This window comes from Dromaius novaehollandiae, chromosome 6, assembly GCF_036370855.1.
Source record: "Dromaius novaehollandiae isolate bDroNov1 chromosome 6, bDroNov1.hap1, whole genome shotgun sequence".
Taxonomy (NCBI): Eukaryota; Metazoa; Chordata; class Aves; order Casuariiformes; family Dromaiidae; genus Dromaius; species Dromaius novaehollandiae.
Window position 1 is genome coordinate 40,677,669 of NC_088103.1, and position 18,731 is coordinate 40,696,399.

The following is an 18,731-nucleotide window of genomic DNA, read 5'->3' on the forward strand; positions in this document are numbered from 1 at the left end:
GATTCTGTGAATGGTGGCCTAATGAAAGTCATAGAAAGTAATACTGGGAAAGTGTAAGTTTTGTACAGAAAAGCTTTTGCAAGAGATTGATCAGAACTTTTTATTCTGGAAACCACACTTCAGGAAATCCCATTTTCTCACTACTATATTACATTTTTACCTTATTATCTTTTAGTCCACACATAATTAGGATATTTTAATTATTTGTCTTCGCAGTCAGTTGTTAATTATGCATCTATTTAGGTTCAAACATCTACTCACTTGCTTTTCCTCAAGGCATGTTCTACACTGTGACCTCGAAACTTCTTGTAATAGTCAATGAAGGAGAAAGGCAGAGTAATGTTCAGTGGATTGGTCCTGTCTGGAGCTGCTGCCCTTTTACGGGACTCAAATGCTATCATCAGATCTACCCAGGCAGCAGGACGCTTGATTTTAAATTGTTCAATAAAATCTTCTCCAAATATTTTACACAGGAGCTTTTCAAATTCATAGTCCACGCCTAAAGAACCATATGGCCCACCTGTATTACAAACAAAATACAGCTTTAATATTCTTCTTACTAGATTTCAAGTTCACCATATACAGATCAGACTGGCACTACTGAGAGTGTCATAGCATAGAGAGGTCTACAGAAAGAGGTACCTTTTCTTAAGATACCACTTGATCTAATATAAAGTATAATTTACCTTTGCCTCACTTTTACCCTTATGCCATCATCACCGCTGCAACACTACCACCATAAGACGAAACATTTTTATTAGAAGCAGAGGAAACTGCCTCCTTATCCACACACAAGAAGGTGTAGGTTGGACTTGTGTTCAGGAATAAGTAGATTTGATGTACAATGCCCCACTTGTTCTTACTAGCTCCTTTCCCGTGGCAGTTCCACAGTCACCAAGACTGAGAATGCTCAGTGAGGTACCGTACACATGAGGACTCAGTAATACAGAGACACAGCAACAAGTAGGAGGCTGCCATGTGGTTAACAGCCTGGCACAGGACAACATCCAAGTGGATCTGGAGTTCAGAAAAGGAGTATCATTCAAGGAATTGCATTTTGCATCTTTGTTGTGGACCAATCATTGTGCGTTTTTCCAAGGGAATGGTGGACCCTCCTTGTTATACTGCCTGTGAAATCACTGGAATGTGACCTTCCCCTGACATCTGGGGAAAACTCTGTTGTGCCAACAGTCACTTTACAGGGATCCTGTTGTGACACTCAGCTATTTTTATCTCTGTGGTATGTCTTGAAATACCTGGACAGAGCAGCAATATACAGGTGACCTGTGAAAGGGGAGGGAGATGATGACTCTGTTAGCAGAAGTCAGACCAGTGCCAGGGCAGAGAGTGAGTAACAAAGAAGTTACAGTTTCTTACCCTCTCAAAGTCAGGTTTACCATCCCAAAGTGTCAGAAGAATAAAGTGATTTACCCTTGTCTACTGACCAGCAGTTAGGTTATCATAATTTCAAATGCTGATCTTTTTTCAGGAAGAACCACTAATTAAATGTAGCGAATAATAAACTTTACCTTCCATGACAAGTCAAAATATTACACAAAAAAACAAGCAGTGAAAGTGTCATTTACCTGTTGCCTTGTACAGTTCCTTAAGATGCCCTTCAGGGAGCCTGATCTGATGAACAGTCATATCCACTGTGCCTCCTCCACTGTCAACGACGATGTAACGATCACCTGGTTTGCAACAGGAACAGGTAAGCGCTATTTATGTTAGCATTAACACAGCAGTATATTGCTAGGAAAACTTCTCATAGGCATTACCACCATCAGAGATGATGGCTTGCATAAAGTCATGGATGTCCGCACTGAAAATTTGATCATTATTAGCAATTATAATACAGTGATTGATAATAAATATGAAATTTGGATGTCAAAAGCTATCAGTTTAGCACAGATGAGTGCTAAAGTGGATTAATGGAACTGCTCATGCTACTGGTACATTTTGGTGGGTTTCCAAATTACTATTATGGCATACTTACAAGGCCTGTTCTGAGAAAATGTGTTCTGGTCTGTATTTTAAAAACTGGATTCCTTTCTATCATCTGCTTAAAAAGCTGTATTTTGCTAGAGCATGCAGAATTGCAGCGCAGCCTCGGTAACTACAAGCAGCACATGTACTAGTATTTTTTTCTATGTATAATCAGTTTGAGAACCCTAAAGTACACAGCAGATTTGTGGGAAATGCAATGTTCACCCACAGTATAAAACCCAAAAGAGAAAAATTCATTCAAGAAAGGACACTACCTTCTTCCAGTTCAGACCAGATCTCTCCTATGACATTTTCCACCAAAAAGGTGCGACTCTGTCGATTACGACGGACATGTTCCTTAGCTAGTCATTGAGAGAAAGAAAATTACTGTGTATAAGAAATCATGAACAAGTTGACAGCATACAGTGCAGGAAGCAAATGCAAGCCAGAAGAGGCATCTCTATGTATCACTTGTTAATAGAACAGATGAACAAAAACTACTGCATTAGCATTGGGAATTATCACATGAGTCCTAGAAAGAAGGAAAAAAATGTTTTCTAGACATTCTGTTCTTCCATGATAGTAACTGGGCTAAAAACAATGGGCTAATATGAAACCCACAAACAAGTCCTTCCTTACAACACTTATTTTTTTATATTCTGGTTTTAAAAATGCAACCGTAAACAAGGTGTCCTAATTGCCAGCCATGCTAAGGGGTATTTTTGCCACATGGTGGCAGCCCTAGCCCACAAGAGACTGACAGTATCCTAAACGTTCCCAGGAAGGGCAGAGAAAATCCAAGATTTTCTTCTACTGATTTTGGGTGCTCAGCCAAAGATACCTTTGGAGCCCTTCAGTCACGACCTTTCAGCCTATCTCAAAACAAGCATCCAAAAATCAGACTCAACTTCTTAAGGCTCAAAGAGATCATCAAGTCTGAGTCTCTGATAACTCAGGCAGGAAAGAATCACCTGGACATGGTTAAACAGACATTAATATCTATTTCAACCTTTACTTATGAAAACTGTAGTTTTATCTATAGTCTGCACAGCAGAACCTAATAGTGCATTTCTTTCTTAAGCAAGTCAATTATATCTTCCCTTGAGCAGTAACTAAGATTTGGCCTATTACAAATATGCAGAGGACACTGGCACAGAATAATTTAGCTACATACAAATTAAAAATTAGATTATAATCTAATAACACTATTAGAAATTAATTTCTACTTAGACATTTAAAAGACACAAAACATTCTGTGAAGACAAAGCAGAGTAGCCTTTGTTATTATGCTTCTTAATCAACCTGGATGACCAAAAAATCATTTCTTATGTAATTTTCATTCACTTTCAAAGGCAGTTAAATAAAATACTACAAAAAAGAGACGCATCCTGTAATGCATGAAAATATCATTCTTTCTGAAAATAAAAGCATGCAAATTGCTGAATGCATTTTTCTTCTTGTTTCTATATAATGCCTGTCATTAGAAGAAGAGCAGAGTCTCCACTTTCGCCTATACCCCTTCCATAAAGACCCTATGATGCAGACAAGCCATGCAAATCTCACTGTACTGACTAAGCAGCATACACCAAGAGTTTAAATGACAAAGTATTCCATGACAGAACAAGCAGTAGGTCTAAGAAAGCGCCTGACACAGAGCCCACAGAAGTCAGCAGGAGTCCTTTCATTCACTTTTGTGGGCAATAACGTGAACATGAGATCTAGTCTTTGACCATGACTGAAATAAAATTATCCTGGACATTATGAAGAGTAAAATTTTGATTTTGACTTCACAGCAATAATATTGTCCTTGGAGTGCTTCTCACTGTCTATGTTTAAAGAGTTTTCCTTCTGAATCCATTCCCAGCTTTTCTTGGGTCCTTGCTGTGCCTATGTGAAATTTTAAATCCAACCCCAAATTAATTCACTCAAAACTTTGTTTTCCCTAACTTTGATTAATTCTGATTTAATTAATCTTTCTCATCAACAATAGCTTTTACCTCACAAAGTCAAGAAAGAGAACAATAACCCCCTGTCCAAGAAAAGACCCTGTAGCAGAATCCCCAAATCTGTCAAACAGATCCTACTCAGCTTCAAAACCCCCTTAACCAGAGAAACTCTTTCCATCAATAATTTATTTTCCCAGATGCAAATTCCCATAGACCCTGAAGGTGGGTACATGGAAAATCACATGGAAGAGGAATGGTTCAGAACATGAACAGAGGGGAAAGAATGTGAGGGGACTGCAGAGGAATTGTGCTCTGTGCCTTGCGTGGGCCTCCGTCACACTGAACACATCTGACAACTGCTAGCTAGGAGGTGCATGGATATGCTAAAATGATGTGATGACTCAGTCTGACTTAAAAAAAAAAACCATCCAGTAAGTACAGAAATGGCTTTACTAGCTTAACCTTCCATTTGCTTACACTGTTTTGAGCTACTAAACGTGATGAAATACAAATTATTCTGAAAAATTCTCTCTGGGATAGACTGGCACACCACCACTGATGTTAGTGCAACTGTTTTAATTCACACTAATAGGAAATATGACCCATTATGCTACGATCACACCGTACTGCTTCTTCCCCCATCCCTCTTTTTTTCCCCTCCAATCTCAGGTAAGCTCAAAAATCTTTGGTGATGAAGGATCTTTTGCCAAATGACTTAAACTGTGGTCCAGTCTCTGCCCCTCACTGTAACTCAGTCTTCAAACATTGATATTAGCAACCAATCATAGGCCAATAAATTAGAAGTGCCATATTTAGTTTCTTTTCAATGTGTAGATAAATTCATTGCTGAATTCCAATGCTATGCATTTCTTAGTGTTGCTAGTAATTAATGCTGACTATTTCATAGGAATGACTTCAGAAAGCACCATCTGCCAAAACTCTGGAAGAACACCTCAGACTAAGAAGTCTCATTGCAGACTCAGTCGTATAACACTGCTTCAATAATGCAGAAAATTGAACACATAATTGTTTCCAACTTAAGATAAAAATTGACCCAATCATGAAGTATTAATTTTAATTAAGGCAAAAAAAAAATATGTAAATAATATGCTCCTCTTTAATTTTAATCTTTAAGAGAGTCCCACAACATCCCAGTAAAGACAATGAAGATACCTGCATGCTAAAATTTAAGTGTGTGCAAACATATTTGCTGGATCAATATGTAAACTAGTCTAATTACAGTAAACAATGAAACAATATATTAAAAGCAAATTGATGCTAGCCTGAAACATTTCAAGAGGGTAAAGACAACAAACGGTAAGAAAACAGCCCTAATGAACAAAGCAAGCTTAGGCATAAGAACCTAAAGTGAGTTAATAGAAGAAGTACCCTGTGTAAATCCAGTTCCAACTGTGTCACTTGGGCTATAACCATTGACAGGCGCCCTACTACTCAGGTCTATCATCTGGTGAAGGCGAAGTTTTCGGCAGTAGATAGAGGCAGCCTCAGGTTCCAGGGCAATGATCAACTGTTCAGGATTTTCAGGAGTTGCCATTCCCGCCTGTGAGAGAGAATTAATCAGAGAAGTGGGGTGGGAAATACTGTAACCTATCAGACCCTTTCCAGCAAGTGAACAAGCATTTCCCCAGCTCTCAGTGTCAGTTAGGTCAGCCCTCCAAGTTCAATGCACAAAGAAGCTGCTACCATTTTCTAAATGTCTTGATGTGGGAATCATCCTGCCTACTATGTATAATCACAACTTCACAAGCTGTAACAGGGAAATACGCATGCGCTTACCATGCTGAGTGTCTACCTGATCAGCTGTGTGTGTGTGACAGGCGGAAAAGGAAAAGTCATTTTCAAACCTATGATGAATGGCCTAAAACTCCAATTAATCCACAAATCTACCTGTTCAAAGGGGGCCCCAGTCTCCTTTAAGGAATGAAGAAATACCTTCGGCCTCTTTTCCACACAGTGATATTTTAAGTATGTCTTGTTTTATATCCTCGCATTACAGAGGGTAAGTGGATGATACAATGGGAACTGCATTAGCCCAGCTAACTTTGCTCACAAATACATTGCGGGCTCATTATCTGGGGGGAATTAATTTCCTCAGTTAGTTACCTTTGCTGAAAGCGACCATCTCCCCACCCCACAGCCTACCAGGAATGTACAATACACTTTGCTAGAAGCACATCTTTTGACTTAAACTCAGCATTTGCTATTCCCCAATCCACTGCTTTTAGGCACATCCCCTTTTATAATAGCTTCAAAATGCTCAGTATTCAAGGACTCAAAGTACAATAAGGCAGGTTCTGTAAAATATAATGAGAACAAGCCTAAAAATAAATTCAAACTGTAAAACTAAGAATTGTCATTATTTCTACTTGCTTCCTAGATAGTGAGTTTTCAGACATAATGTTTTTGAACAAGCCACGAGTTCTCACACAACCAGATCACTCCCAGAGTTGAGCTTAGAGAAAAATATTGAAGATCAGTTGACAAAGTTGTGTTTTCATGTCTCTTCTCCTGTATTTCTCCATACCAAACTTTCAAAGTTTGGAAAATGCAGATTGACAGTTGCCAGAGTAACCCTACAAGATATAGAAAGACTACCAGTCAAGCACAAGTCCAAGCCAGACTTTCCTGCCATCATACCATTTACATGCAAGCATGTGTGCAGGCACTGGTTTAAGTAAAGCTGGGGCTGTACTGGGGATGAAGTTCTTGCATCATGCCCTAGTGCAAGCCCAAACTGTCCTCTAACCAGTCCAGATGTACTAAGCACAAGCAAGGCTGAGTACACGCCAGCTCACTCCATCATCAGGTACCTCCAGCTGAGCTCTTCTGAGCACAAAGCTTTAATTTGTGGTATTGGAAGGGGCAACATTCAAGATATAAATCGGCTCTTTCTCGGTCATTCCTGACAGTTGTTTATCTACCGTATTAAAGACCTCCACTAACGTACAGCCACCTCCCACAATGTCAGTTCTTTACTGCCTTTGCCTTTTGAAAGTTTTGTTGAAAGTCTAATCCAAATCTTTATTTCTGCAATTTAAGGCCAGTATTTCTTGTCCTATCCAATATGGACAAGGAGAATAGCTCCCTGCCTCCCTGCTGCAGTTTTTACATATATTAAATCCATTATCATGACCTGTAGGAGCTCTGAATCCAAGCAGCAAGTGTTTTAATAGCCATCAACATGGATGACCTTAGCATGCTTAGTTTGCTCGATGAACTGGGCATACATTAGTTATACAAACAATTCTTGGTTTCATGTCCAGCCTATGCACTAAAATAGATATTGCTAGTTATTCGAATATAAAATAAATTTGTTGCTAAAGCATACTAAAACCCAAAGGCTACATCATGAAGTATTCCCAGAGGTGACAAGAACTAAGGTGCACACATGGGAAATGCATTGGTATTTCCTAACCTGGGGGAAAAAAAGGACTGTATTAATTGCAAAGCCATCTGGTTGGGTTTTTTTCATGTGTGTGTGTGGGGGGGGGGGGGCAGTATTTTGCTACAGATTTCCAAGGCTGGTTCCGCTAAAAGAAAACAGTAAACTATTAACAATAACAGTTGCTTCCTCCTCTCCTCCAGCAGTAGTCTGTATTATGAACTTTTCACATTGCGGCCTGCACTTCAGTAGAGGACGGCAGTTATCCTGCAGCAGCTGGACTCAAATCCATGTTCTCAGATCCTCCCAGTATAGTAGATGCTGTTCTTGCTACGTTTTTTGTCTAGATATTGCATACTCAAAATATCTCCTGAAGAACACATTCAAAAGAAAAGAAATGACGGTTTTTAACAGTCCAAAGAACAGTTGATCCTAATGGAATTTCATGAAGAAAGCCCTTTTTAACAAAAAAGCTTTCCTTACAGAGTTTGAAGAGCCAGTTACAATGAAGAATGTGTTATTTCATACCAAAAAAAGATCATACCAGAAATCCAAAAATCTTGTACAGCAGAAGGTACGAGGCATCCTGTATATAAGGGACGATATTGACTCTACATACTACATTGTATATGCTGCATTTCTACAGAGAGTATTATAAATAGCACATTACTGTATATGTATCTACAAACTGCACATACAGTGACACATCTGTGGAGAGAAGGCGAAAGAGAAAGAAATGTGAACACACACATACTGCTAGAGAGGAACAGAGCAATGAAATTACTTTAATACAAACTCTGAGAAGATGAAGACAAAAGGCAATAATATTAGTATTACAGCTGAGAAGAAAAGGACAGGAGATGTTGAAAAATATTGAGTGCGCAGAGAAAGAGGAGGGAAGATACCACATGGTCAACACAAACAAATGGTGAAGCATTCGCTAAAAGTCTTGAGCCATAAAAGTTTGGGAATTTGCTACATTTTACATTCATTCCTTTCCATCTGCCTTACCCCCTGCCCTCACGCATCTTAGTGCAACTAAGAGTGGACACTTAGAAGTTAGCAGGCTTGAACGAAGTTATGAAATTTAAAGTTAAATCCCACAGACATTGTTTATGTAGAACACTCTGGCAGTGGGACAGATGCGTTACAGTGCTTCTGCCTGGAGCAGCTTATAGCAGACTGTATTACAGACCTATGTCCTGACTCTAGATTGATAAAGAGACTTCCCTTCCAGTCACTCAGTATCAGCATAAACCCAGTCACTTATGAAACATGAAGGAAACAGAGAACAGTTTTTCCAGGAATGTTAATGCATAAAACCCAGCACAGAAATGCAAAAATCTTTCTAGTATAAGAAAGTTCTTAAAAATGAATTTATTTCTAGAAGATTCTTGCATTTACATACCTGGAAGAACCAGAGAACAAGACAAAAAGGACTGCTTTAAAAGCCTACCCAAACAGTGCTCACTTTGGTCATCTGTCTGAGCACTAGGATCTCATACTTTGATAAGGGGACTCCCAGACTTTCATCTACTCTAGTAAAAACAGATCTCTGAGCTGGTCCCAGTGCATCACCATTCATTCACAAAGACGCACCATCAACAGCATACCTGAGAATGCTTCAAGGCCTCAGGTTATGGGGCATGTATAATTTGACACCCAGATACAGGTGAATTCTTAACTTGCCACACCAGGTCTGCTGCTGTGGCCATTGAGATGTATCACCATACAAGAGACAGAGCTGTATAACTGACCATAAATACACTCCTGATACTCTAGGCTGCCAAGCGTTAGACTAATATTTGCTAGTGTCAGAACTAGCAAATATTGAGGTCTGGATTGTAGCTCCGATTAGCTACATTCTGAGCATCTCCAGAGAACTAATGAATATTCACTCATTCAGTGTGCAGAAGCATTATTACTACAGATTAAAAAATGATACTCTTTAAACCCAGACTCACATGCCACGTTGTGATGCATGGAATAATTCATATTTAAGATTTTTAAATACTCTAACGCACATGACCTGAAAGACAGCAGTATAGTACAATATTATGTGTAGTTTGAGTCTTTTTAAAAGACACATGCAAAGCCATGAGCTAGCCCTGCATGAAAGGCTCCCATCTCGGAAAGCCACCATAATTAGAGCCTTCAACATTTAGCGTGCCACACTGGTGTATCCTACAATGCAGCCAGGCAGAATGTGACCGCTGCTAGGCCTTCTTTGTTACGCAGTGGGGGAATCAAAATGAATGGCATATTAGGAAACACACCATCATTCACAAGGTACAAAATGCAGTTCCTACTACTATCTTTTTAAACTATTGTAAGCAACTGCTAGGCTTCCTTTTTTCTATTTTGACAAAGATACATTAGGCATCTTTTTACAGGCAAACAACAAAATGCAGGAGCACCGTGACCCATAACACAAAAGAACATGCCTTACATGAAGTATACCAGTTTCTCTGAGCTATAAAACTGATCAGAACAATTGATACTAAGGTCTTCATTAGTGCAAAAAAGCATGTACAGAAAATAGTACTCCATCTGTTGAATTCACAATTCTGATTTATTATTAGAACTGGATGTTAACTGGAGTCAGTCACATGCTTTTCATATTGATCCTTACCTCCTTGGGCCTTACCTGCCCTGGAAACGTGTGCTGTCTTTATCTCTCTCTCTGTCTCTCTCCCTCTTTCACACTCTCCCTCTCTCTTTCTCTCATACACACACTTCTTCACTCAGAAAACCTCAAAGCCAAACTTGCTTCCTGAGTGCGGAAACTTTTGAAGCCTCATGACTGACTGATGTGAGGGCTGAGAGCTCACACTGCAGCTTTTTGTGTTGTCAGGGAACTTACAGCAATGCTGTACACAGCTGCCTATTTTCAATGATCTCTGAAGCTTCTACCCTTCTATCAAATTTGGCTTATGACATATAGGCAGGAAGGCATACACATACAACATAGTCGCATAAGCCTAGCTTGCTGTGGAAACCAGACCATTAAAAATGGCCAACTATGCAGAACAAAACTACAGTAAGAACACAACAGCAATGGTAAAAATGCTGTACTGTCTTTTGCAAAATTTTCAAGAACTTTTCTCCATCCAAAAGGGAAGTATTTACATTAGTTTGCACTTACAGAAATTAGACTTTTACATCCCCAAGGTTGTGTGGAGGAAGAATGGTCTAAAGCAGGGCTGTCAAACCCTTCTTAAGCTATGCAAGTAGCTGTGCTAGTAGTCCAGTACTTGGGCCACTCTGCAGGCTACCGGTACTACCCTGCCAAGTCATGTGGGAAAGCAGCAGCTCAGGGGACTAAACAAGCCGCACGCAAGCAGACTAAAAGACTCCTAGCGGAGAGATCTACTCTTGCAGATCAGACGTGGGACTGGAACTGTCCAGAGAGAAGTTTAATATCTAACTCAGCTACAGACTCCGTGAAACCGAACAAAATCACTTAGTCTATCACTGTGCCAGTCTGCCCTCTGTTCCCTACACATGCAATGGCCATGTAAAACACTAAAGAGAGAGGGGCTAGCATCCATATTTACTCACTTTCAGACAAGTGCTTCAATAACTAGGGGAGATGCCAGTTCTCACTCTGGTCCTGTGAATCTATAATTATTCCAAACAAAATGGTGTAGAGTCAGGCGGAGAAATTGTCATCATAGAGCCATCAGGGGCCTGTTTGGTAGGATGCTCTCCTTAAAGTCAGCCGGAACCTTCTTGAGAGAACTCATTTCTATCACTTGCTGGTCAAGTGCTTCAACTACTATCCTATGTTAAAGCACACAGCACCAAGATACCAGCATTTTTCAAGAAGTACAATCATGATTACCATGTCTTGTGAGGAATTTGCTGCTGTATGTGCATGGTGGGTGTGCAGCTGGACTCCTCGAGGGCACAGAAGTAGGTCTAAGCAGAACTTCAGATGCTTAGTAAATCTTACGGGTAAACATGAAGGGGCTAAAAACTTAGCCTCTTTCAGCATCCAAATGTTTCCACGAATCTGGGCCTAAAGAGTTTCCCAAGTTCACATGGGAAGCTAGCGCTGCAGTGAGGAACTCATTTTGTTTGAGTAGAATGGACGAGAATGCATAACCTCACTTTCTAAGCAGGACCCTGCACGTTATCCAAAGACTTCTCTATTGAGCTTTTCTGGATACGTAGAGTTGAACATACATTTCCAGAACCCTATTAGTACCACTGCCCTAAGAGATGGAGGCCCATACTGACTAAGCAACCTGTGTTTGGAAATGACAGGTTGCTCAGACTATTACATTTTTAACGTTTAAAGGTGCATAAGACAAAGCATCAGGTTAAGGACCAAATTATGGGGTAACTTCAGTGGATCAAAGTTGGTTTGCTTCAGTGGAATCTAACTTCTTTGGCTCTGAAATACATAGCCATGACTTGATTATGTTCTGCAGCATGGGCAGGGAGGGGAAAAGGACACTTCTCCCCCTACACTTATAGGATTAGATTCAGGTGGTTGTTGCACTTGAGTGTTATCTTAGCATAGACCAAAATGCCTCACTATTAAAATGTGGCTGTACATAACATTATAAAAGCAGCATCTCCCTTAGGGCAAAAAATACAGTGAAAATATACATTAATCTCACCACAGCTGTGAAAAAGGCCTGAAAAATAAAAGAGAAATGACTAAGAGTCTGGATATACTGGAAATAACAGAGGTGGCATAGAAGGACTCCTCAGATTTAGGACTAATCATATCTACACAGGCAGACTGGTCTTGACCCCAATTTCACTGGAATCTAGAGTCAGTGGGCAAAACAAACTGCAAACTGACTCTAATTTGGTGCTAATGCTCACATTAACTTTCAGAGTGGTGTTCACTGCTGCAGGAACAGAACAGAGGCCAGTCTGATCCTTTGGTTCCCTTTTACTCCAGGAGTAGTACAGGTCAGTTCTCTGAGCTAGACCCATTTTTAAATGATCACATTGACTATATCACTTTCAGGGTCAAATGAAATAAGTAAATTATTCCAAAAGCAAAGTTTATACATATGCACATAAATTACAGGAGAAAAAAAGAAACAAGTATTTTCTCTAGTTAGATGGATAAACACTGTGCTTAGGAGAAATTAATTTTATTTCCTATTGCACTATTAACCAGTCAGATGATCCTGAGCAGTCTCTGTACTCCTTCATGGCTCAAATTACCTATCTATAAAACAGGTATACTGGTGCCTTTGTCCTTCACATATTGAAAGACATTAAAGAAAAACATTTTGTAAGAACTATGTAATATACTTCAGTACTTTTGTGGTGGTTAAATTTGATTGTTTGGAAAAAGAAACAAGCTAAGAAACTTGGCTGATTGAATGAATGCTAATTTACTGCTTTAACAAATTTCTTAGTCAATATAAGCCCTGACCTGGTACCTCCTAGGGGCCCTAGGCACCATAGTCACACCTAATAAGACAGTTTCAGATGCAAAGAATAGAGCATAAATAGATTAGGCAGATAAACAGGTGCAAGAGGAGAAGAGTCCTTGCCAGACAGTCAGAGAAATAAGACACAGAAACTAAACGTCTTAGCCAGTGTTGTGCAGGAACCTGTGACTAAGATGGGAATTCACTCCAAAACTCCAGAACTCCATTTCAGTTTCTTAGACCATCATCCTCTTAGCCAAATAGCAAACTTCAATTTCTGCACGTGACAGCTATTATGTACACAGGCTGCAGGGACAGATACATCACAGTTCCATGACGGGATGGGTTCAGCGGTGAAACTGAGTTCAGAAGTTCATGCTGCCCCAATCTTTGGTTCCTGTTCTGCTTTTGCAGTTTGCTACTTCATCAGCTGTGTTACTCTCCACTGTAACCCAGATGAGTGTAATGGTCCATGCAAAAAACACCACCGTTCTGGGTGGCAGCAAGAGCTTTTTAAGCCAGCTTTACAGCTAAAGCCATGTCTGTAGGCCTCAGAGATAAACTCAAAAAGTTGGATTCTGTGAAATATGTCTGTAAAGATAACATGATTCATTAGGAAATGAAGGTCTGCAAGGCAACATCATTCAGGCAAATCAATAGAAGCTGTGAATCAACATCAATATTTGTGTATTTTTTAAGATATTTATTATAATTAGTAACAATATGAAAGCTATGACTGCAAGTTAAGCACTGCACAGCCTGCGTGGAGAAAGTATTGCGTAACTGAATCAAGGCACCACAAAACAGCAGTTGGAAATTAAGTGCCTTGGGAAATTTACACTATTCAAACTAATCAGGATTCATGATAAGGCCATCCACTTAGTGCCTTGGTAAGTGAGCTCTTCTCTAATCCTCCTCCTTTTTCACTAGCTAACACTTTCTCCAGTTCCATGGCATCAAACTGGGTTGTCACAAATACACGGCTGAGATCTAATTGCAGAGACAGAGCATGCCAGGAAAGAAGATGAGCAATCTGGGGCAAGATTCACAGCACTATCACAAAGGGGTTCATAAGGGGAAGTTGGGCTGGCAGGGAGTGGGGCTAAGAGATACCATAGAGCTGCATGAAAAGCATAGTTCATGAAGTTTTGCTACATCTTCAGCCTTAAAACTTAGGAAGCCTTCAGAAGAAAATTTTGAAAAAAATCACAAAACTGTCACATGTACTGGTGATTTGCCATTAATCTTCAGAATGATGAGACTACCGCAGTACAATACATAAGGTGAATACAACAGAGTGAAGTCAGACAGCTCATTTAGTTCAGTTCATTTGTATGTTCAGAGACAGACTTTTAAATTGATCAAAAGCCACAGAAGAAGGGGGATTTTCAAAGGCGCCCAGTTTCCTCTTAGGGACCTCAGTGAAGGGGCTGGGTTTTCCAAAGACAGGAGAAGGAGCTATGAGGTGCTGCCTTCCTTTGGAAAATTCAGTCTCAGGATTTAATTGCCTAGATGAAAACTAAGAATTGATAACTTTTTTTTTTTTCATCCAGTCAATGCAATCTCATATCTACACTATCAGAGAGGTACTCGCTGCTTGACAGAACCAAAAACTTTTTGATTTCTTTTCTACTTTCAAAATGCATCAGGGTAACCTACAAAGTCCATGTGCTCTGTCAACCTAAAATTAGGGTTGTGACACAAGCTGTCCTTTGTCCTATTGTGATCTGGTGCTACTGATAATATTTTGCATTTCACAAGTGAAATTATAATGGATAGAGCTGCAGAATTTCTTCAGTGTCAGCTTTCCCATCTGTATGGTTAAGTGACAGGACAAAGATGCTCATCCCTTTGTGACAAACCTGCCTGAGAGCACATAAATGAAATCTCAGCTTATAGTGAAATAGCAGTAACTTCATTTTGCAGACAAAGGAAATAGAAATTATGAAAGATGAGAAGCCTAAGAGCCAACTGGTTTAATGGGAGGGTGGGAAGGGGGGTGGCGCACAGAACTGGAAATTAGGAGACACCTGTAATAGTTCTCACTTATTTGTTTTGCACTAGCTTAAATGATTATGTAATGTGAAAGGTGGAGGAGGACCAACTCCAAAGTAATTTGGTCTTTAGACGGTCCTTAAGATATTGGGATTATCATGAGACCTCTCTTTGCAGCCCAAGATATCTTCCCTTCTCTGGTGAAGAAGTAGAAACTGGTACTATACACTTACACAATTTTTCCTTACTTTTAAAATAGCAGAGTGTAGACTTTTCCGTGCTTTTTGAATTGCCAGGGCTTGCCTATACTAAAAGCTCATACAAAGTAACTAACCCACAGAAAATTCACAGTCTCCCTACAGTCTTTATACAGAGTGAACTGGGGGTTCTGCATACACTTTAAAGGTGCAACTCACAAGCTATAAACTCCTGTGAAAGGAGCTTTTAGGTGAAACCCTTTAACCTGCAGGAAATCAGGATACTTGATAATAGGCTATATCACACTTGCACCCACATGGAACATCTGGTGCATTTAGCCAGAGAGATGTAAATTAACATCCAGTTAACAGCAACACTACACTCCATTTAAAAGTTTGTGCATAAGTGTGTATATTAGAGGGGCAACGGGTTTAAGATTAGCATTTTATTTAGAATCAGACTTAATTTTGTGGTGGAAGAATCCCTTGGATACTGACTTCAAAAAGCTGGGATGAAAATATCTAATCAATGTGTAGACGATTATTATTGTTGTTAATTCCAAAGAAACCACTGGAATTATTTACAGCTCTCTATTATAGCACTTGCATTGAAAAACAACAATGAAGTAAGTATTCCTGACTGTTAATTTCAATGAGTAATGGCTACAGAGGGAACTCTGTAATGGTTATAAAGTAGACACTCTTGGACCGGTCAGTTTAAGAGGGACATGGAGAAAGTAGAGAGGGTTCAGAGAAGACTACTAAGAGAAAATGCTCTATAGAGAGAGACTAAGGAGCTGGGCTTGTTTAGTTTGGTAAAGAGGAGGCCAAGGGGCAATCTAATAGCTGCGGACAACTTATCTGGAGGGCAGTTACAAAGATGGTAGAATTCAACTCTCGTCAGTACTGCCAGCAGATATAACAAGAGGAAACAGCCACAAATTGCAGTTTGGCAAGACTGAATTGGGTATTACAAAAAAAACCATTTTCACTAGGAAATTGATGCAGCATTGGAACAGTCACCCAGAGATACATCTCTGTCCTTGCAGGCTTTCAAAACTTGGCTAGACAAAGCCTCTACTGACCTGACCTGGTGTTGAAAATACACCCACTTCAACTAGAAGGTCAGACTAGATACCTGTACAAATGGAAACAAATGCTTCCAAAAGCTGCTTCTGTGATTCTAGAATGGTGAGATATTGTATGCTGAGAAAGACCAGAAATACTGGTAAAAATCCTTCCCAAACGCAAAAGACCTACAGCTTTTCATTCCTTTTGTGACTGCTCTGTCAAATTGTTGCCTCTATGTATCAGTGAGAGGAAATCAATTGTATCTGACAGTACGACAGAAATATCAGACTCACCATAATAAGCCGACAGTTATTCAGGGCCTCACAAGCTTCTGTACATAGTTCAGCCGTATTTGCAATCAGAACTTTCATCTGAGTCTCTTGGCCTCAAAAAGAAATATCCTTCATGCTACACTTTTTTAATGTGAAGGCTATACTATTTTTAAATCTGAAAACATAAAAAGCATACCAGTCCTAAGAAGTCTTGTAGCCTTGAGCATCAGCCACCAGTGACTTTAAGAACTGAATTAAAACAATCAGTTTAATGCATGAAGGATGCACAGTAATTTAAGATGGCAATACAATCTGCACCAAAAAGAATTCTGCCTCAGTCCAGTGTCTGAGGGAGTGTCCTCTTTAGGGAGGGAAATTCAGTTCCTAGTTAATTTTTGGTAACTATTCTTGATCATTCGTAATCCCTAGTTAATTCACTTTCTTATATTTGTTTGGAAAGAAAAGATGTTCTTGTTTTAAGTATGGGAATCAGCAGAGCTGTACTTTAAGCTCAATGCTTTTGTGTTCAGCTCTGCTACAAGCTTCCTAGCTAAAAAAACAAAAACAACAAACAAACCAACCAACCACTAAAGCAAATGCCTCAGTTTCTGAGTATGCAGCTCAATACCAGGCACAGGTTTACAACTGGGTTATTACTGAGGTTTGTTGGAATGGGGGGCACTTTTACTCTGAAAAATCAAGGTGCCCATTTATCCTATACTTACCTGATCATATCTGCAATTAGCAAGTTGCTTTGAACCAAAGCAGAATCCTGTTGATACTTCATTTCTGTTTAATAAACTATTAATAAAGCTACTCCTATCATAAGAAAGAAAGCACAGCCTGTAATACTGCTCCCTCCTAATGCCTGTTCAGAAACAACAACATTATACCATTCTGAAAAGCAAGAAGATAAATGGGGAACCTGGAATTGCAGTGATGTGTGACTTTTGCTTTCAGCGTGCTCTTTGAATAATGAATTTTGTGGGGTTGTATTGGCTACAGTCAGAACATTTACATTTGTGTGGTCACTGATTAGATAAACCTATTTGTTATAGATGGCTAGGCTGTCTTATTGAGCTAAATGCATTTGCAATGGATGGTCAGACTGCCTCATTTTTTTTTCCTGGGGTTACCGTTACCAGCTACAAGTACAGGTTGTATGGATGCCTTATCAGGATTTCTAGACTTTGTATTTTCATACCTTATTTTTATAATCTATTTTTTATATTTTCAATCTGAACTTGGAATGCTTTGATAAGCACTGCTTGATTCTGTTATCAAAACCTATGCTCACTGGGACTTGGTCCTCTGGATTTTGTACAGTAATTTCCTGGTTTTAACTTATAAAACAATAAAATTTACTAAACGTGTATGTAATACAAACCTCTGAATGTCCTAAAATACATAACGGAATTCAGAGAAGGAATAGAGCTAGACAGTCTCAAGGGTTTCCAAGCTCCATGAAACATTAGCCAGGGAAACGTGGAGCTCTCCTAGGCAGTGGGAGCAATGAGAGGACAGAGAACAGGAAATATTGTCAAACTTTTGTGTGTGATGATAAAAGAACCACAGAATATCGAAGGAACACTATATAGTATTCACTTCATATATACTCTACAAGGATTAATTAAACTCCTAGTCAAAACACTAAGATAAATACGGCTTCTGGCAGAAAACAAGAGATCCAAAAAGGCTGAGAAAAAGGCTGCTCTCTTTCAAATCTTCCAGTGTTTCACTGACCTCTCAGTCAGAGGTACTCCACAAACTCATTTGTCTATTCAAAGCCTGAGGAAGTCTAAAAACTTAAAACTTTACAAAACAACAGTTATGACAGGGGAAGGTCATTTTAAAACTAGCAGGCATGTTCTATGACTCACAGAAACAGGCCCTTGGGAAAGTCCCAAACTACTGTACACCTGTTCGAGTGTCCATGCAGAAGACAAGCAATCGCCCGGAAATGCACAGAGCTGCTTATTCTATAGCTATGTTTTCACTGAACAAATATGTCTTCCCTTTTTGAAGACTTGCTGGTCATTTGATCACTTCTTATGTTCATGCCGAACTCTCCATAGAGGTGATTTCAGGGTACTACAGCGGCCTGCAGACCTAAGGTGCAAGCAGGCTCTACCCCTGCTCTGCACCACCTCCAATTCAAAAACCCCATGACTAATGCAATAAAGCACTTTTCATCTAACCTACACATATCCCACCAAGCTTGGGGGCTTGTGCTCAAATTTGCACTAACCATAGTCACAGGAACTGTGCTGGCTCTGGCTCACAGAGCGTTCACATCTATTTTCAATATACGGTGCAGACATGAGGCAAGGGCGGCCATATCGCTCGGCAGCAGATGAGACAGCACCCAAAACTCCAAACATATTGCTTTTTGAATACTTTTTGCTGCATTCACAAATGCTATATTGCTGTCATAAGCCCTCCTCTTTCCCTTTTTTTCC

The 18,731-nt window shown here is 39.6% G+C and overlaps 1 protein-coding gene across 2 annotated transcripts in view; it reads right to left on the reverse strand.

Moving 5' to 3' along the window:
* Positions 1–18,731, reverse strand: part of HSPA12A (heat shock protein family A (Hsp70) member 12A) — a 64,999-nt gene that overhangs the window by 8,445 nt on the left and 37,823 nt on the right. For both annotated transcript variants that reach the window (XM_026096195.2, XM_026096193.2), the window contains exons 7-10: positions 5,322–5,493; positions 2,262–2,348; positions 1,587–1,691; positions 262–520 (exon numbers count right to left, since the gene is read on the reverse strand). In XM_026096195.2, coding sequence (XP_025951980.1) covers positions 262–520; positions 1,587–1,691; positions 2,262–2,348; positions 5,322–5,493 — 623 coding nt within the window. The remainder of the gene's footprint in view (positions 1–261; positions 521–1,586; positions 1,692–2,261; positions 2,349–5,321; positions 5,494–18,731) is intronic.